A 20,286-nucleotide genomic window follows, 5' to 3' on the forward strand; every position below is an offset into this window, starting at 1 on the left:
GGCTCGGCTCTCTCGGTGGCCGAGTCCCGCGCGCTCCGAGCCCAGCCCCGCGCAGCGCGCGCCCCGCCCGCTCCTCCTCCTACCCTCTGCCCATGCGGCGCGCGCCTTCCCGGCCCCGCCCCCGCCTCGGGCTCGGCCCCCTCGCCCCTCGCAGGTCCCGCCCCCGCCGCGCCCCTCGCCCTCCGCACGAGCCTGTTCGGCGCCCGCCGCTGCTGCTCGCTGCCTCCGGGTGGCGGCGGCGGTGGCGGCGGCTGGGCTGCCGAAACTTGGGGCCCAGAGGGGTTAGGAGCTGGCTTGCAGCCGCTGCATTTGGGGCGAGAGTCCGCGGCTGCTGGGTCTCGCGGAGCAGGCTCCAAGCCAGGCTCCGGAATCCCCGCCGTGCAGAGGCGTCCCCCGGAGCCGGGGGTGGTGGCCCCGGGAGCGTGGCGGGTGGAGGCCGGGTGGGTGGCCTGAGTAGTAGGGTAGTGGGGTGTATGGGGCGTGGGCGCCCGGCGGGGGCCCCGGACCCTCCGGCGTGGGGACAGTGGGCGTCTCGAGAAAGCCCAGATGTCGCAACGGGAGAAATCAACGTCTGGTTCTCATAAATCCCAAGGGCGAGCACCACGCCCCCTCCCCCCAGCGCTCTGGTGCAGGAAATAGCCCCGGGGCTACAGGGCAGGGAAGACCCAAGCACGGGTCCCACCTCCCCACCTTCACAGTGATGGGGACACTGACGCCACCCGGGGAGGTCTTCAGAGGTCACACAGGGCTGATGGGGGGGAGGGGAACACAGCCCTGTCTTCCTCACCCCTGCTTGGTTCTGCAGCCCCAAAAGCCGGGGCATAGGTTAGGGCAGATCCCAGTCTGGCTGAAAGAACAAAGACTGCTGCTGGCCTTTGCGAAAGCTTGTGGACTAACCCCTGGGGAGCTGGGGGCCTCCGGGAGGCTTCCCAGAAGAGATGGAGGGGCTCCAGCAGGCCTGGAAGGCGCCCAAGAGGAGCAGAAGGGCATCAGTGTGAGCAGAAGTGTGGAAGGGCTGCTCAGAGATGAGACCTATTGCTTGCTCCTTGGGGCGTGCCGGGCTCCTCCCCTCCTCTCCATTCTCGCCCGTGCCCCAGGCCCTCAGCTCCCACAGGCAGTTAGATCTGCGTCTCCCTGCCTTTGCTAAGCTCTCTGCAGCCCCACCTCTGGCTGTTCGGTGATCTACCATGGTCTCCCTGCTAGCTGGGAGTGCCTCCATATGTTGCCCTCCCCCACCCATAGTGACCCCTGACCTTTGTGACCTCTGACCTTTGTAGAGAGCTCTTTAACCTTTCCCAAAGCCATTTCGCATCTCTAATTTCCCAGGAAGCAGGACAGGCAAAGAAGGTTTTTTTCCCCCGGTCTTGTGGATGGAAAGGGTGGGGCCTAGAGAGGAGCGGTGGGTTGGTGAAGGTGGAGACTGCCCCGGAGTCCTCACCTCCTGCCCGCCAGCCCTGGGCTGCCCTCCATAGGGGCTCTAAAGCAAGGCAGGCCTGGTCTGAGGCCCCGGTACCCGGCCCCTACCCTTCCACACACAGACCGGCTGCTCTCTCGCCAGGACCTGGCTAGCAAACACTTAATGAAAGCTTAGGCGCGGACCAAACACCGTTTGGAGCTGCACAGAGGCCTGGACATCTGGCTGGGGACCTGACCTATGAAGGGGGCTGGGAGGCGTGTGGGAGTGTAGGGGTGGGTGCGTGACCGCCTGCAGGGTGGGAGAGAGGGAGGGAGGCTCCACACTGCGTGGCCTGGCTGTGGACCCCACCCTCATGGGAGATGGGAGAGCCTGGCCCCCCAGTGGACTAACCTGGTTCCGAGTAGTGGGCTGAGCTCCAGTGGTGGGCTGTCATTGGCCAGGGAGGGTCGTGGGGTGTGGAGCCCTGGGCAGGACAAGAGCGCTGATCGCCAGGGAGGAGGAAGTGAGGGGGACTCTGACCTACAAGGAGGAACTGGTGGGAGAAGTGGAAGTGGCTGCGGTGGGGAAAGGCGGGGGGGAAGTGATTAGCCAAGAGTAGCTCTGTCATGGGGACAGGAGTGACGGTCAGGGAGGAGAGGTCTATCTGGGGTCCCCGAGGGCAGGAGGCTCTGTGGCCTTAGAGGACGTTCTGATGGGACAGATGACAAGGGACGCTGGGGTGGGACCCCAAAGGGGACTCCTGGAGGCACAAACTCTAGAGCATTCAGGGCTAAAACTCAGACAAGGATAGCATGGGGGACTCTGGCCTGGTGGACTGCAGGGTGGGAGCTGGGTGTGGAGCCAGTCTCATGGGCCACCTGGCCAGTGGGATAATGCCAAACACCACAGACCAAGAGGAAGCCCTCTGTCTGGGTGGGAGGGGACCCACACCAGTGGGGCTGGGCTGGAGGCCAGGTGGCCTAGAACCTGTGACTCAGGGGTGTCCCCATGCAAGCCTGGCACAGGGGGCTTGGTGGGCATGGGCTCTGCAGTGCATGGCAGGCAGGGCCCAAGGGAAAGGGACAGAGTACACGGCTCCAGGGTACACAGAAAGGGAAGCAGGTGTTCCCCAGGAGTTGATGTCACACATCCAACCACACCCTGACGGGCAGTTCTTAACAAAGGAATGGATTTCTCTTTTTGATTGGGTTGTCTGCTCAAGAGAACTCAGACAAGGAATTCCCTGGCGGTCCAGCGGTTGCAGCTCCGCGCTTCCACTGCAGGGGGCACGGGTTTGATCCCTGGTTGGGGAACTAAGATCCCACATGCCACGCAGTGTGGCCAAAAAAAAAAAAAAAGAGAACTCAGACACTGTGGGTTTGGGTTTCCGCAAAGCTCTGGACCCACTCAGGGAATTCTTGGGGATGAGAAAAGGGGGAGAGGCCTCCCACGTGTGGGGGACCGTGCCCCATGCCAGCAGAGCAGCTGTGAGGTCTAGCCATAGCTCCCGGGGGTGTCGCTGCGGGAACCCGCCCACCAGCCTCCTGTACCCTCAGAGTCACAGAGGGCAGGACACCGGTGTGGCTGCAACAATGTGTTTATTCAAAATGTGCAAAGCTGAACACGCAAGTGCAAATCTAAGTTAGGAAGATCTGCCAGTGGCCCCAGGGTGGCCATGCTAGGATGGCCCACGGCCAGTTCTGCTTGGCCAAGAAGCACTTGGGCCCCTCAGACCAGTCCTTGGGTCTGAAGAGCCTGGGGCGTGGGTGCTCCTCCTCACCTAAAAGCCAGAATATCTTGCTAAAGAAGGAAGCAAAAATCATAGTGGGTCTAAGGGGCTGGGAGGGGGTAAGAGAAACTATCCTGCCCTCTGGGGCTCCCTCTCTTCTTGGGGTGGGGTGGGGCCATGATAAAGGAAGGTGGCGGGGCTGGACTCAAAGCCTGTTGGCCTGCAAGGAAGGGCTTCCATGCCTTGGTGGGATGGTGATGGATCCTAGGGGAGCCCAAGGTGATCCCGGGGCCTGGCACAGAGAGGCCCAGGGGATCCCAACTGGATAAACCACAGCCAGAATCAGTGGGAAAGCAGTATCATGGCTGGGAGGTCTCTGCCACCAGGGCTAGTGGTCAGGCTGCGGGTGAGACCCAGGCTGGGTCACCAGCCTGAGATGGGCCTGAAGGGGTCCCTTTGGCTCAGTCTGGCTTGACCTTGGGAGCTTTCTGGATTTAGGGAGCCGGATGTGGCTGAGACCATCTTTTAAGGGAGTCCAAGGAGACCTGGGGACCTCTGGCACTGTTGGCTGGAGGGCAAAGGCAGTCTACGTTGGGGATTCTCCAGGGAAGCCTAAGTCATTAGAAGCAGCTGAACAAGCAGGGGTGGGGAGTGCAGCCATCACTGTCGTGTCGGGGAAGCCCCGGGACATCACTGCCACAGGTCACCGGCTGCCGCCCCGTTGTCATTCTCGTGGAACTTGTGCAGGTGATCGGCGAACCTGTGGGTCACAGAAACCTTTGCTGAGGCCGAGTGTGAAAAAGAGAGAAATGTAGGGGGTGGCGGGGGCCATGGAGATCTCCGAGGGGCGTGCACCTTGTGCTGGCGTGGGGGCCGGGGACAGTGGGCTTGGCAGGGGCCGTGGGGTGGACCAGATGGGGGCAGTGATGGGGGAGGGCAGGGAACGCGGTGGTGCTGGGGGCCAAGGGTGGGTCCTCACTTCTTGGCACAGAAGGTGGCACAGTCCCGCTCCACGCTCTCGCTCCATGCCAGCTTGTAGAGCACCTGCCCAGGGAGAGACACGGTGAGCTGCCTGGGCTGCTCACGGCCACTCCTGCAGTCCACCTACAGCCCCTGGGCTTGGCTTCCTGACACGTGAAGTTTCTCGTGGCCCAGGCTCCAGGATGGGTGGGCCTTAGAGATACTCTCGGGCCCGCCGGTTTCACAGATGGTCAGACAGGCCTGGGGATGCAGCTGCCATCCCTAACGTTGCTGGGTGTACCACTGGCAGGGCCAGGACCTCCTGGGCCCTGGGGTCAGAGTGGAAGCCCAGGCTAGCCACGTAGGGGCCATCTTGACTGCCCTCGCTGGGGGTGGGGATCCCTGAGGCTGGAGCCTTCCATAGGCACGCCCTACCCCCACCTCTCCCCACACGTGGTGGACACGCAGGCATCACTAGGCCCCTGCATGTGCTGCGTTCACTAACTGGAATGCCCCTCTGTGCCCGAGGAGATTCAGCTCAAGATGTCCCTTCTCTGTGCAGCCCACCTGGCTGTCCCTCAGTGGAGTCAGTTAGACCTGTTTTCCCACCTGTCAGCCTCCCACAGCGGCCCTTCCCTCTACCAAGCCCCTCCGGGACTGGGCCCTGGGTGGAGTCAGCCGGGCTGCCGCCCCAGCCAAACAGCCTGATGGGTGGGCTTGTGGTCCCCAGGGTGGGATGAGGCCCCTGATGGGGAGAGAAGTAGCCAAGAGCGGACGCTGTGCCTGGGGGTAGACGGGGGGAGCGTGGCGAACGCATCCCTGGCCGCGCCTGGACACTCACCAGGAAGACCAAGCAGTGCAGGAATAGTGTGTAGAAGAAGCCGATGGTGCGGGCCACCTTGTTGGAGAGAACCAGCCGCCCCTGGGGAACAAGCGAGGCGTGAGTAGGGATGGGGCAGGCCTCACCCACCCCTGCAGGGCTCACCCATCCCAGGGCAGCAAGCGGAGGGAAGGGCAGGCAGCTGGACTTTCACTCCAGCGTTTAGGCTGGGAACTTGGGCCACAGGAATTCTAGGGAATGGCGCCCCCTGCGGCACAGTTCCAGAACCTACCATGAATTATGCTGCTGCCCCGGAGTGGGAGGGACCCTGTTTCGGGTCGCATAGCTACTCTTGACGGAGCCTGTGAGGGGCAGCGGGGTCCCTGGGGCTTTCCAGACTGCGCTGGAGGGCAGGTGACAAGGTGCCCAGAGTCAGAGGCCCAGGCCCGACACGGCGGGCGCCCGGGGGCGGGAGGTGCACTCACCATGCTGAGTGTGGCCTTGTCCCAGGGGCTTAGGCTCAGGTATTTCCGCTGCCGCTCCTGAAGGAGGAGGAGGGGTGAGGAGAGGACCCCAAAGGGTCCCCAGTGCTCCAGCTCACTGCAGAGGGGGACCCTGCCCTGCTGTCCCCGCAGAATCCCGGGGGCGTGCCAGGGGCTCCCCGGCGCCCAGCCCCACTCAGGGTGACATCCTAGGCTCCCCCAACCTCTGTGTGAGCGGGGCCAGTGACCGGAGCTGCTGCCCCCGCTGCGGTGGCCGATTCTGCCTACAGCAGGAAGGTCTTCGGGGCAGGGGGAGGGGGAGTTACAAGCTCCCCGCCCCCCCACCGTTAAGTCACCTGACACTGGGAGCTCTTTGCTTGTCTGCCTGCCCCCCAGAGTGTGCACCCAGGGCTAAGCCGCTCGCTGTCACACACCCTCCCATAGCTGTCAGCATCAGCAGGTGTTCCTGGCACTCTGGGCCCACGCCGGGTGGACCCCGGGCCTTCATGGTACCGTAGCGAGCCTGGGGGCTGCCCTGATGGTCTGGTGTGTCAGGGTGCAGTGTGGGGGGCTGCAGGGTGAGACCAGGGCTGGCGGGGGGGGTGGGTCTGGAGGGAGGCTGAGGCCAGGTGAGCTGGTGGCGGCCGTGTCCACGCACCCGCTTGCTGAAGGAGGAGAAGGGGTCCAGGCGCTCCTCGTACTGGGTCGAGTACCGCAGCTCTGTGTCGTCGCTGCCGCCGCCCTGCGAGCAAAGGAGGAGAGACCCCTGTCACAGTCAAGGGACCCAACAGGAAGGCCAGGGCCGAGGACTGCAGACCGACAGCATCATAGGGAACCCCAGTTTCCTCCTTAGCACGGTGGAGGCGGGGAGAAGGCCCCGGGTAACAGTGTGACATGCATGGTGCCACGTGTCCAGGGGCACTGTCCGGGGTCAGAGGTCTCCGCCTGGGGTCAGGGCCACGGTGCCTCAGGGCAGGTAGGGGAATTAAGGCCCAGAGGGGGGCTGGAATGTATAAGATGGACAGGGCAGGGCGCCGTGCAGGGAGGTGGGTTTGGAGGGGCTTCGCTGGGAGTGTGCAGGGTGGCTGTGGAGCACAGGCCAGCACCTGGGAGACGAGGGACCCCCAGGCCCCCAGCGGGCCACCCACGGTGTAGTTTGCACGGAGTCTGGGCGCCCTCTGGTGGCCTGAGAACAGCTCCACCCGGTGGTTTGGGGGCCGGTGGCTGAGAGTCTTGTCCCAGGGAGGCCCCCAGCCAGCGTGTCACCGCTCCCCATCCTTCTACTGCCCATTCTGTCTCCCCACAGTCTCAGAAGGGTTTTCTTGCACAAGGTGGTCCCCTGTGAGGCCCGGGGGCTGAGAGAAGCCAGGGAGGGCCCTCCCGGCTCAGAACAGAGTGGGTAGCTTTCTGTTGCATTCTCTTGATACGTTTTTGGAATGTTGGACCAAATTCTGTTTTTTTGTAATTTTTGTTTTTTAATGTAAGTTTAAAACATAAGAATTCCCCCAGCCCAGGGACTTCCCTGGTGGCGCAGTGGTTAAGAATCCGCCTGCCAATGCAGGGGACACGGGTTCGAGCCCTGGTCCGGGAAGATCCCACATGCCGCGAAGCAACAAAGCCCATGCGCCACAACTACTGAGCCTGAGCTCTAGAGCTCATGAGCCACAACTACTGAAGCCCGCACACCTACAGCCCATGCTCCGCAACAAGAGAAGCCACCGCAATGAATGAGAAGCCCGCGCACCGCAACGAAGAGTAGCCCCCGCTCGCCGCAACTAGAGAAAGCCTGTGCGCAGCAACGAATACCCAACGCAGCCAAAAATAAATAAATAAATATATTAAAAAAAAAAAATTCCCCAGGCCTGTCCTGTACGTTCAACATCCCTGGGGTTAAATTCCCACATCCTGGGGTCAACTAGTGGGTCACCCCCATTTCACAGAGGAGTCACTGTGACTCCTGTGGGCCTGAGTCCTGTGAACCCCTGTGGGCCTGAGTCCTGTGAACCCCTGCCTCTTGCTGGACCTCACCACCTCCTGGCTGGTTCTGATGAACGAACCTCCATAAGGGCTCCACTGTGGGAGGCTCTCCCCAGCCTAGGGAGGACAGCTGGCAGGCACAGGGGGTGGGGGGGTCGGATGCCCTCTGAGGGCTCCCAGGCCCAGTGCTGCCTAGCAGGTCACTGCCCCCAACCCTCCCGCCTGGATATGCCCGGACCACCTCTCTCCCTTGCCTGGTACACCTGGGGCTGAACTTGTGGAGGGCACTTACCCGGCCAGGGTAGCTCTGCAGGAACTTGATCTTCTCAAAGAGCTTGATGTTGTCAGCGCGCAGGCTGTCCAACTCGCTCTGCAGGGCTTGGATGGTGTGCTGCGCCAGGCGGTTCTCCTGGGGGCAGGCAGGTGGGCGGGTGGGCAGGTGGGCAGGGCCAGCAGTGGAAGGTGTGTGGTGAGAGGCCTCTGTGCTGGCACAGGTCCTGCTCTGTCTACCTGGAGCCCCTGCTTGGCCTGGGGCCATGTCCTTGACCTGCCAGCCTCTGCTCAAAGCTGCCTGCTCTGGGGAGACCCCGCACCAGGCAGAAGTCACAGCTCTTGGATCACTTTCTTCATGTTGTTTGTTTATGGTATTATCAGCTTAAAAATTATTATCGAGATATAATTCATATAACATAAACATCACCATTTTAATGTGTACAATTCAGTTTTTTTTTTTTTGGTATATTCACAGTGTTATGTAACCATCCCCACTATTTAATTCCAGAATATCTCTATCACCCCAATAAGAAACCCCACACCTGTCATCAATCACTCCCCATCCCCCGGCAACCACTAATCTACTTCCTGTCTCTATGGATTTGCCTATTCTGGACATTTTGTATAAATGGAACCATACAATACATGATTTTAATGTTTGCCAATCTAGGGGCAAAGTGAAATGTGAACTCATTTTCCAACTTATTAAAATGCTTAAATAGGTGTTTTCTTCACACTGCGAAAAATTCAAAAGGACAAGAAAAGTCCATGGTAGTGTGGCAGTTCCTCAAAAAATTAAAAATAAAATTACCATATGATCCAGCAATTCCACTCTGGGCATACACCCCAAAGAACTGAAAGCAGGGACTTTGAGATAATTTGCCTGCCCATGTTCATAGCAGCATTATTCACAATAGCTAAAAAGGTGGAAGCAATCCAAGTGTCCATGGAAAGATGAAAGTGATAAACAAAATGTGGTCCATCAATACAATGGAATATTATTCAGCCTGAAAAAGGAAGGAAGTTCTGACACATGCTATGACATGGATGATCCTGGAGGACATTATGCTGAGTGAAATAAGCTAGTCACAAAAAGACAAATGTTCTGTGATTCCACATATATGAGATGCCTAGAATAGTCAAATTCATAGAGTCAGGGTAGAATGGTGGTTACAGGAGGACGGGGGGACGGAAATGGGGAGTGGGTGTTTAATGGGTACAGGGTTTCAGTTTGGGATGATGAAGAAGTTCTGGGAATGGATGGTGGTGGTGGTCGCCTAACAATGTGAATGTACTTAATACCACTGAGCTGTACACTTAAAAATGGTTAAGATGGTAAATTTTAAGTGATGTGTCCTTTACCATGACTTAATACAAGTACATGGTAAAAAGTCTAGATTTTTAAAGCAAAAGGTAGACTATTATAAATACTCTTTCCTCCCTATTTGATCTAATTTGAAGACCTTCTTTTAAGGGCTGTCCAGCCTTCCACAGTGACTGTCCCCTGTCCCCCAGGGGCGTGTGGGTATTCCCTGTCCACTGTCTGTGCAGGCAGCTGTGAGGGGAGCAGTCCTGACAGTCCTTCATTTGAAGACTCTTGCTCCAGAGCCCACATCACAGAGGGTCCCACTGGATCTGGTCCACCCTTGTCACTGGATCAGCACTGGGCCTGGCCCGCAGTGGGTGTTCAGCGAATGTCTCCCTCCCCAGGACCTCAGCCTGGAAACCCCATGGGGGAAGCTGTGGGTGTGGAGAGCAAGGGTCTAGACATTCCACCATCCACTCAAGCCGTGACTCTTTGAGAAGACGGAAATCTTCTTGGCTCCTCTTTCTACTGGGAGAGTGATCGGGGGACATGGGCTGGCTCTGTGGGATGCCGGGGGTGGGGGGTGGGGGTTGGGGGGGTGGTCTGCAGAGTCCCTAAGGAGGCACTGCGTGTGAAAGACCCACGTGCAGTCAGACGGTCACCTTTGCAGACTAGACTGCCCCTTTCCCTATGGGGCCCCTCCAGGAGGGCCACCAGCTGGGTGCTTAGCAGCCAGCAAGCTCTCTCAGACCCCACAGAGCTCCTGGCCATCTGTACGCTGTTCCTCTTCATAGGGTTCAAAGACTCTCTTCCCTGGGACCTGCCCCTGCTAACTCCCACCTGACTGAGATGTTTCTTCCTGGACGATGGTGACCACCCCCAAATTGTCTTCCCGGGCCAGGCTTCTGACCTGTACTGGCTGCCTGAGTGACCTTCTTACCGTCCATCCTGGCAGTGTTGGGATGGCACCTTCGGTGGCACCCCAGCCTGGCACTAGGGACCTTGCCTGGCGACTCTCTGTTTTGTCCCTTCACTCCCTTCTGGCTCCTTGGCCCCATGTTTCCACTCACTCCTTTACCTTGAGTGTCTGAATCTTCTTTCAAAGCCCAGCGTGGCATCACCTCCTCTAGGAAGCCCTCCCTGATTGCACAGAACAAATCTAATCCCACTGAGGTTTATGGTCTGTGATACATCTTTCTCCCCCAAGCCTGTGTGTCCTCTACAGTGCCCTCAGGTCCAAGGAGTGTAGGGGAGAGAAGGATGTGACTCACAGCCTCCAGCTCCTGGTTCCGGGCCCGGAAGCGCTCCCTCTGGCTGGAGATGATGGAGAGCAGCGAGTCCACCTGGCCCTCGGGGAGGGTGCTGCTGGCTGGTGCTGAGGGTCCTAGGAGGGAGGGGACAGTGGCTTGGACTAGTGGGAGGCACAGCCCAGCAGTGGGCCCTCAGGTCACCAGCCCCGAGGGAGCTCTGGCCAAGTGCCATGGGGTGGAAGCCACAAGGTGCTGAGAGGTCGGGGAAGGGGTAGAGGGGCCAGGGGAGCAGCAAGGGGTGGGGCATGAGAATAGGGGCCTCGGGAGGGGGGCGGTCCCTGAGGTGGGCCCCTCCTGCCTGCACTGTCCGAGGGCCAGGCCCCAGTGACCCTCCCCTTGTTCTATACTTGGATTTGAGACCCTTACATCTGTCAGACTGGGCCCCCACTTCCTGGGGAAAGCAAAGGGACACTGAGGGGACTGGGTACCCCCTACCACCGCCACCGTGTCCTGGCCCAGCAGCCCCGGGTTCTGGCCTTGACACCCAAGGAGGCACCTCCCCTCCAGCCCTCTGGCTGCATCTCAGGGCTGAGGCCTCTGCAGGGAGCCAACGCCCACCAGCCTTCGATGGCCTCTGGCAGGGCCAAGGGGGTCAGGGTCCCATGGTGGGGGGGTGAGGCCTAGAAGGGCAAGTGGGGGGCTCACTCCCTCTTTTGGGTTTCTGCTGCATTGCTGGCGTCGAGGCCTGACCTTCTCTGAGGGCGGAGAGGGCTCTTTAGGGCCCAGGGCCCAGGCCGTACCACCTCTTTTCCCTTCCCGCCCTGCCCATCACTGCCTAGGCCCCTCCTCACCATAGAACAGGGCGGTGGCCTCCTTGATGGGCTCGGGGATCTTCTCCAGGCCGAGCTCGGCTGCGCCCTGCAGGTGAGAAGAAGAGGTCAGGGAGGCGCCTCCACACTGGGCATTGAGCACAGCCTTCCAGGGGGCCAAGCAAATAGGGGGCAAGGAGCAGGTGGGGCCGTCTGGCGGCAGGGGTTGGGCACAGCGGTGGCAGGACCTAAGAGGATGCCTCGTGTGGGCCACCGAAGATAAGGCTGGGCCCCAGGTTCACCCCAAGGCCAGAGCTCAGCGGTGGGGTTCACACCGGGCCTTTTGGCCCTGACGGGCGTCAGAGGCCGGGCGAACCGGGCCCTGCCAGCCAGCCTGCTGTGTGGCCCTGGGCCAGCCCAGCTTCTCTCCCTGAGCCCCATTTCTTCATCTGTAAAATGAGGTGGGTGATGTGATGACCTCTAAGGGTCCTTAGGGCTCCAGCCTTCCCCGATCTCGGGGCCTCAGGTCCTCTAGCTGTGAGATGGGTAGATAATCCCGGCCTTGCTTCTGCCCAGAGCTCCCAGGGCAGAGGTCCAAGCCAGTGCCCAGACGCAGGGGGCTTTGTGCCCTTTGCCCTGTGGCTGGGCATCCCGAATGGGGCCTTTGTGTAGGTGACAGCCCCTGTGGGGCTTGGGGCGGGGCAGGTGGACACCAGCTGCCTGAGGAACGGGCTGGCTTACTTGGAAAGCCGGTATTTAGTGAGGCTGAGAGAGCCCTGGGCAGGTGGTGCGGGGGCAGGGTCGGGGGTGGGCTCACCTCGGCGTCCGGCCGCTGGATGGGCTGGATGGTGCTGAGGTCCTGCTCCAAGCGGGCGATCAGGCCCCTCTGCTCGGCTGCTGTGGCCGTGACCTCAGTGACGTGGACCTGCAGCTCTGCACAGCGCCCTGTGCCAAAGGAAGACGTGGCCGTCAGAGGCAGCCTGGTGGGACCCGCGGTGCTCTCCCCGCTCCGTGCCTCCCAACCCACAGCCTGTGCCCCTGCCCGAGGGACCAGCATTAGCCCAGCCGGCAGGGGTGGGGCACTCCTGGCATGAGCTGCTCATGGAATTCTCTGAGCAGGGGAAGGGGCCCATGTCAAAGATTTAGGAGCAATGGGCAGCCCCCTCCGCGGCTCCGCTGTGACCAGCCCCTCTCCCTCTCCAGGCCTCACTGCTTCCGTCAAGCAGGGCAAGGAAGCTGAACCCAATGAGCCCCAAGTTTCTTCCAGGGCTGATGCCCTGGGATAATGACCAGAGAGAGGGCCGCGGGGGGTAGGAGTGGGGAGAAAGGTAAGGGAGGTGCAGTGGGAGGTGCAGAGGGGGGCAGGCCGGCCTCCCTCAGACCGAGCAGGGGCTGGGGGAGTGAGGGGTCCCACTGACACCGGACTTGCTCGGCCCCTCCGCCGACAGGCTTCAGCGCAGCGTTAGGGATGGGGCAGCTCCCCCAGGACTCCCCTGGCCCAGAGTCCCGTCCCTCTCTCCCAGCCCGGTGCCAGGTGTCGTCTTTACAACAAAGCAAATCCAAAATAATTCTGTGTGGGGACTCTCCTGCCTTTCTGGAGGGGGGAGATGTCGCTGAGTCTCCCGGCACAGTCCCTGTGGGTGCCGTCAGCTGCCGTCGGCAGGGAGGACAGCAGTGGCCTGGCAGCTGGGCAGACCCGAGTTTGAGGTCTGGCCCTACTTCTGGTTGGCTGTGTGACTCTGGGCAGCGACTTGCCCTGTCTGGGCCTCATTTATAAAATGGCGACAGTAAACCCTGCTCAGAGCCGCCGAGAGGGTAGCCGAGGCCTGAGGCCTGAGGCCTGAGGCCTGGAGTGCTGTGCTTTGGGGTAGACTGTGTGGCCACCAGGGGGCACTGTTGCCTCAGAAATGCCCCAAGGCCTCAGGCTGTGGGCAGTGCCAGCCAGGAGAATGGCCCCCGGCCCTCCTGGGCAGACTCACCCCTCACCGTGCGGCCTGCTCACCAGCCAGCCTCACCCCCACCTGCTCCATCTCCTGGGTACCTGCTGCACACCCAGCTCTTTACACACCTCACGACAGTCCCATCAGTCAGCTAAGATGATTTCCATTTTACAGATGGAGGAACCGAGGCCTCCCGGCCTGGGACCGTCCAGACCCCAGGGTGTGCACCGCCGACTATGTCTAAGCCCTCCCCACGTCAGGGTCTCCACTGCTTCAGGCTCTGAGTGGATTTCCTCCGGCTCCTTCTGTACCTGGCGGGTAGGTGGTGTCGGCCGAAGTGAGGGGTCCACGGTGGGGCTGGGGAAAGAGGCTGGACCTGAGGGCAGGGCTGGGGTATGGAGGGAGGACCGTGGGTGGCAGGGTTGGGGTCTGGCCTTCAACCTGCAGGCCCTGGGTGGCCTACAGGAGCTCTAAGCAGACCCCAGAGGGGAGAGGCCCAGAGAGGCCCCCCAAGCGTCATCACCCGCCGGCCTGGGCGACGGGGCCTTGGTGAGCATCACACACACATAGGAGGAAGGTGGACGGGAGTCATGGTGAGGTGTATGTAGGGAGAGGGCATCATTATTAATTTTAAAAAATTAAAAAAAATTTTTTTTTTTTCCACTGTGCCACACAGCGTGTGGGATCTTAGTTCCCTGACCAGGGATCGAACCCACGCCCCCTGCAGTGGAAGCATGGAGTCCTAACCACTGGACCGCCGGGGAAGTCCTGAGGGCATCACTGTTAGAGGTGAAGGGCCTGGACTGAGGGAGGTGACAGGTTCAGTTCTGGGCGCTGGGCGTCCATAGGGACAGCCACACACAGGAGCACGTCCAAAAATGGCTCTGGGTGGACAGACCCCCCAGGGATGAGTGGAGGGTGTGGAGCCCAGAGAGGGCTCAGGTGGGCAGCCTCCCACCTTGAGGGATGAGGGCCCCGGGGACAGAAGACACAGGGTGCAGGTCGGGGAGCCCGTGGAGAGGTGGCCTGCTGCTCCGTCCCGGGAGCTGTGTACGCAGCATGGTTCCGAGGGGACCCAAGCACGGCACAAAAGTTAGATAAAATGTCAGTGAGATGATTCCTCGGCAGGCCCCTGCGTAAGGAGGGGCCTGCAGCTCCAGGAGCCGTCCGTGGGCGGGGGGGGAGACGAGGGGACATCCAGGCCGGGTTCCCTGCGCGTCTGTGCCTGTGTCTGGTGCTGGGGGGGTGGGTACCCAGGTCCCTGCCTGTGCACTCGGTGCGCGTGTGAGGGCCCTGCCAGCAAGCCCTCTGCGCTAGGTTGCCCCAGCCAGTGGGTGCCAGGCCACTCGGTTAAGCTGCTCTGGAGGGCCTGCCTCAGCCGCTGCTGTAGATGCTCCCAGGCACCGGGTGAGCCGCTGAGGAGACCTCCGGGGGTGCACGGCTGAGTGCTGGCTGTTCCCTAAGAGGTGGCTCTGGGTGAAGCTGAGGGCTGGCTGGCGTGCCCTAGCGGCGGGCGTGGAGGTAGCTGCCCGTGGGGCACCGGGAAGACGCCGGGCAAAGGCGGGGTAGCGGAGGTGATGGGGCAAGGCTGCGGGAAGGCCCTGGGTGGGACCCGCCACCCCTCACTTCCTTCCGTCTCCTCTGCTGGGGGCGGGAACACGCAGACCGAGATTTGGGATCACATCTCTGGGTGGCCACTTGGTGTCAAGGGAGGGTTCTGAGCTGGAGTCTGGCCGACCTGGGCTTGAATTCTGGCCCTGGGGCAAGGCAGTAGAAGGCCCTGGAAAGAGTCGTGACCCCCATTGTTGCGGAGAACCCAGGAGGGTGGGCCCGTGCTTGGAAGTGGCCGCCCAGATGGGGAAGGGGCGAGCCGCTGGGTGGTTGGGCTATGGCAAGTTTGAAGCGCTAGTGGAACGGCTAAGGCGACGTGTATGGTGGGGAGCGGGACCCACAGGCTGCAAATGCAGGCTGCGGAGACCTCCGGGTCCTGGGGTGACTGAGCGCCCAGCAGAGGACATGGATGCCCAGAGTGCGCTGGGTGAGAATGGCCAGAACTTCTGGGGATGCTGACCTTTTCAGGAGTGTCCCGGAAGACACCCGGAGAAGAGGTAGCAGGAAGCAGGGGGGAGATCAGGAGGAAGCGTGTTACGACACCAAGTTGAATAGGGGCCGTCAGTGAGTAAGGAGGAGTCACCGGGGTCTCAAGAAAGGCTGGAGTGTTCGGGCAAGGTAGTGGCGGGGGGTGGGCAGCAGAGGTGCAGAGGTGGGGACAAGCCCGCTCTGGACGGACGCCAGATGGGGGTGCGGCATGCTCAAGAGAGGGGTTTTTCAGGAGGATGCTGCAGGATGGAGTATCTGCAACCCGGGGAAAAGTCTGTGCAGAGGGAGAGGCTGCGTCTTGGAGGGGGAGGGGCAACAGAGGGATGAGCGCGGGGCTTGGGGCTGGGGTGGGGTGGTGGAGGGAGACCCCTCGCCTCTGAAAGGCGGCCCATGTCAAGTGGGTCCGAGACAGCCCCCCTCCCCTTATGAAGGTTTATGGGACCTCGTCCTTCTGGGAGAAGCGGGGAAGGGCTTTCTAGGGGGTGCATTTCAATTTCACAGAGGGGAGAAAGAAAGCAAAGCGACGTCAAGGTCAAGACTTAAGGAGACAGGACTATGACTGCGGATCAAGGGCTGATTTCTGACTGCAGGTCGATCAAATGCGGAAACGCATCCCAATCGCGATCGGGTGGTGTCACACCCAGGGCTTTCCTGAACGCGGGGGACCCCTTTATTAAATCAGCCACCTGCGAGCCAGGCGGGAGCCCTGGAGGGGCTCAACGTGCACTGTCTCTCTGCCTGGAGGGATCTGAGGGGAGGTGAGCCGCCAGCACACCCACCCCCTCCCCACCTCTGTGGTCGGGTGTCCCCACAGGTGGCCAGAGATGCCTCCCTGTGCCTGCAGATGCCAGCACCTCGCTCTGTGCGTCCTCAGCAAGTTTCCTCCGCGTCCTGCAGCCCTTGCTTCTTCCCACAAGTGCGCAAGCACATTATCCTCCCATCTGAAACGCACGCCCTCCCATTCTCTTGACCCCACTGACCCTCCCAGCAAAACTCCCTGAAGAAGGTGCCTAGTCTCGAGTGTCCACTTCCGTAAACCCTCCCCGTCAGACTTGGACTCCCACTCCACCAACTGTGCTCGCCAAGGTCACTGATGACCTCACACCTCGCTCCGTCCTCATTTCTCAGCCCTCACCTTACTGACCCATCAGCACCTGTTTCCAGGGCACTGTCCCGGGCCTCCTGCCCTGCTGGCCGCTCCTTCTCGGGTTCCTTTGCTGGTCCTTCTCCCCTCTAAGCTCTGAACGCTGTTGCACCCAGGGCGCCGCCCCTGCACGCCTTTCTCTTCTCATTCACTCTGGCCACCTCGGGTGCCATTTATAAGCCGATGACCCTCCAATGCATGTACATCTCCAGTCCACTCCTTCCCCTGGGCTCCTCCTCCACTTGGCTGTCTAAGTGACATCTCAAACTTAACGGGTCCGAACTGAAGCCTGATCCCCCAAGTCTGCGTCGCCCAGCAGGAGCCCCGGTCCCATGGCCCCAAGAGGTGGCACCCTCTGGGCTGAGAGGAGCAGAAGCAAGGCCATTCTTCAGTGGCTCAGACCAAACCCCTGGGGCCATCCTTGCCCTTCTCCAACACTCCTTACATCTCATCTGTCACATGTCCTGCTTTTGGCTTTCTCTTCCAGATAGATCCAGAATCCAATCAGTTTCACCACTGCCACCACCTGGTCCGGGTTGCAACCTCCCATCTGGATTGTGGCAACAGCCCCCGCACTGGTCTCCCTTCCTCCACCCTCACCCCTACAATCTAGTCACGAAGCAACAGCCAGAGAGCCTTTTAAACAGTAAGATCAGACCACCCTCTGTTCAAATCCTATTAGCCCCCGCATCCCTCAGAGTAACAACAGCCAGAGCCCTACCAGGCCCCACCTGCCGCGCCTCCCCCTTGCCTCTCCGACCTCGTCGCCTCCCGCCGCCCCCCCTTGGTCACTGTGCTCCAGCTATACTGGTTTCCAGGCACGTTTGTACCACAGGACCTTTGCACTTGCTGTTCCCTCTGCCTGAAATGTTCTTCCCTTGGGCGTCTGTGTGGTTCATTCCCTCACCTCTGTCAAGACTCTGTCCACATGTTGCCTTCTTAGTGAGGCCCACCCTGGCCACCTATTGAAAACTTTAACCCCCCCACTTGCTCTTCCTGTCCCCTTGCCTTGTTTTTCTCCCATAACACTTAGCACCGCCTAAGTGGCCATGTGATTCACTTATTCATTTATTATGTCTATCATCTTCCTCCCCCCACTAGAAGGTCAGCTCCTTGTTTGTCCCCTGCTATAACCCCAGCGCCCAGAGCAGTGGTCCACAGCGAACCCTCAGTGTGCGATTCGCTGGCGGATTCCGCCCAGCAGGGAAGCACCATTTCTTCTAGGTGGGAGGTTGCACAGGGATCCCCAGGGCTGCAGGGTCTCCCAGGTTGGCGCAGAGGAGGCTGGGCACAGGCGGCAGGAGGCTGGCAGGGCCAGCTGGCCTCTGCTGGACCCACCACCTGATAACTGCTCAGGCCTCACCCGGATCCCTCCAGGCTGTGCCCTGGCATTGGGCCTGCAGATCTGCCAGCGCAGAGCCCCAGGGCGACCCTGTACCCCAATCAGTGAGTGCATACTTGCTGGGGGGCTACAGGGGGTAGGGGGGCACTTCCTCCCTGGCTGGGGCCCCGTCACTCCAAGTATGGTTGGAGACTCTCTCGGCTGCACCTGAATCCTTCTTGACATCAGAGAACAAGCATCACCTAGTGAAGCATCCCTCCAGACCTGGCTTTGTTCTTACGAACAGTATGGTCATCCCCCTCCCACCTCGCACGCCCTACCCCAGCACCACGGCTTCCTGCTCCACTGACCCGCCAGATTGTCGCTCTTCTTCTGTGCACGTGCTGCCCCTCGATTTGGGTGTCCTCCCTGCCTGTCCATCACAAATGCCACCTCCCACGTCAAGGCCACTCTGGTGAAATCTGCTAGCCTTTTCCCAAGTGCCCACCAACGTCACAACGGTTCTCCCCAGCCCTCTGGGTTCTCACCCTGGCTCCCCACACGTGGGCCTGCAAATTGCGTGCCCCCCAAATCCAGCATCTAGGGCCATGGAGGAGATAGCAACACACCCCAAGACAGCCACTGGAAAGCCCTTTGAAACACAAGCAGACCGGATTACTGTGGACGACTCACGCACTTTAATAATTACATCATCGTGTCGCCTTACCCTGTATAAACCTGCAATTCCCCAGTGCATCAAATAAGGCACATAATTTTGCTCAGATCCACTTAACCAGAGAGAAGGGAGACAGGCCGTGCACAGGGAGGCTGAACGCTCTGCCTGCGTGGGGACAGCACCCGACTGCAGTCAGGGCGTGAAATCTTGCTTGTTTTTCCGCCTCTGGAGCTGGCCGTTTACAAAAACAAGAGTCAGCCCTGCAAAACCATGTGCAACTGCAGTTCTGCTTAATTAAATCTCACGGCAAAAGCACTTGGGGAGATCTTCTGGGTAAAAAGAGTTTGTGCTAAGTGCTTTTATTTTTTTACATTATATATTTTAATTTCGTTAAAGGATCTTTAAAAAGTGGGGGTGTGCCTAAACTAGAAACAGAAAAGGTTCCCAGTGAGGTTTAAGTTTCTCAGCACCGAACTGGGAGAGCCTTACTGGTTTTATGCCAACTTCTCCCATGGAGGGTGGGTGGGCAGACATTCGGGGACAGCGCTACACTGCCACACCCGAGTGACGGGTTGAGACGGGGGCTGCTGGGAGCCCCTAGCACTGATGGGAGATTCTCCCTGCTCTGGGGTCTCCTATGGAGGGGAAATTGAGCCTCGTTTAGCTCACGCTTCTGTATCATGTGTGGGAGCTTCACATGCTGAAACCTACACATCAAGGCGCAAGGAACTAATATACCCCCTCCCCCCCCACCCCACCACCAGTCATACATTGGTGAGGATGGCAATTCTTTTCCAGTCCTGTAAATCTCGAGACGAGAAGCCTCCGCCTCCTCGGTCACAAGCACGTGGACCACATAGCAGCCAACTCTGCAGGGCTCTCCCACCTCCAGCCCCGAGCGCTGGCTGGAGAGGCCCTTTCTCAGGAGCCCGATCATTCTGGAAGCCCACAAGACACGGTTCCCGCCTTCCTCTTCCCACCCATTCGCCTGCATTCACAGGTGCCCTGAGCTTGTCCTTCTTCACATCACAGGAGTCAGGGACAAAGCAAGAGACCCCACGGAGCAGGCTGAGGCCAGGCCGCCGGCGCCACACCCTACACGGTCGCCCGCCATTCCTGGTCCTCACAGGCCTGTGAGACTCGCGATGGTGGCCCCATTTCACAGACAAGGAGGCGGGTGCCAGGAGGGCCAGCCCTTCAAAGGTACCCGAACGGTAAGGGCGACATAACAGCAAGCAGGGATGCAGGCCCTTACGGAGCACGTACCGTGTGCCCAGACGGAGACCTGAGGACAGCAGGGCCTGCTGGTCCCCAGATCCCCACGCATCCATCCTACCCCCGGCCCAGGTTCCTGCCGACACCTGCCCCGACGCCACACGCTCCAGGAAGCACGGGAAGGCAATTCTCGAGGTGCCCTTTGGACCCAAAATGAAAGTGTTTGCTGCTCCTCCTCAGGCCAGAGCCCTTTAAATAAAAACGACCCACACGTTCTTGTGTTTGTATAAAAGATATTTACTTCAATGATCACACCTAGGGTGCTAGTGAATAATAATAATACATGGTGTGAGTTTCATACAGTGATATTGCTTCTCCATATCATATAGGGACCGTTGTACAGTGCTGAGAACAAACATCGTATGGCTAACCGAAGACAGAAGGGACAACGCCCAGGGGCCGACGGGTGCCTCCCCCCACCCCCACGCCAGGCGGATCAACTTTTGACTTACCGTGTCGAAAACAAATAGCAGAAATAAAATGTTACTAGAGATGGCTCACAGCAACACAACAGAGACTTTTCTCAAAGCTATTTGTACAAAAATGATGGTGTTTTGTTTTGTTTTGTTTTGTTTTTTGGTCAATTGGGTCATTGTGAGGATTAAAAAAAAAAAAAGTCTGTGATTGTGAGTATGAACAAATGAGCTCTAAAAACATCTAAGACTTAGTGCGTTACAGAAAATATAAAATACTGCTAAAATGTAAGACACCACAAGACACGGGGTGCGGGGGGGAAGCTGAGCTTATTAGGAGTCATCTGGAAGAGGCCCGCCGTGCGGCCGGCCGTCCTGTGCTGTGTTAGTTAGTAGTCTGGGCAGGAGCGTGGCC

At 59.8% G+C, this 20,286-nt stretch overlaps 1 protein-coding gene across 3 annotated transcripts in view; it reads right to left on the reverse strand.

Annotated features, from left to right (window-relative positions):
• Positions 1-2,975: 2,975 nt before the first annotated feature.
• CUX1 (cut like homeobox 1) overlaps positions 2,976-20,286 on the reverse strand; it is a 377,925-nt gene continuing 360,614 nt past the window's right edge. For all 3 annotated transcript variants that reach the window (XM_061209658.1, XM_061209657.1, XM_061209656.1), the window contains exons 15-23: positions 11,820-11,947; positions 11,045-11,111; positions 10,215-10,327; positions 7,657-7,773; positions 6,046-6,129; positions 5,391-5,447; positions 4,927-5,007; positions 4,105-4,169; positions 2,976-3,885 (exon numbers count right to left, since the gene is read on the reverse strand). In XM_061209658.1, coding sequence (XP_061065641.1) covers positions 3,816-3,885; positions 4,105-4,169; positions 4,927-5,007; positions 5,391-5,447; positions 6,046-6,129; positions 7,657-7,773; positions 10,215-10,327; positions 11,045-11,111; positions 11,820-11,947 — 782 coding nt within the window. In that variant the 3' untranslated portion in view covers positions 2,976-3,815. The remainder of the gene's footprint in view (positions 3,886-4,104; positions 4,170-4,926; positions 5,008-5,390; positions 5,448-6,045; positions 6,130-7,656; positions 7,774-10,214; positions 10,328-11,044; positions 11,112-11,819; positions 11,948-20,286) is intronic.

The sequence above is a fragment of the Eubalaena glacialis genome, chromosome 13 (genome assembly GCF_028564815.1).
Source record: "Eubalaena glacialis isolate mEubGla1 chromosome 13, mEubGla1.1.hap2.+ XY, whole genome shotgun sequence".
NCBI classification, from domain to species: Eukaryota; Metazoa; Chordata; class Mammalia; order Artiodactyla; family Balaenidae; genus Eubalaena; species Eubalaena glacialis.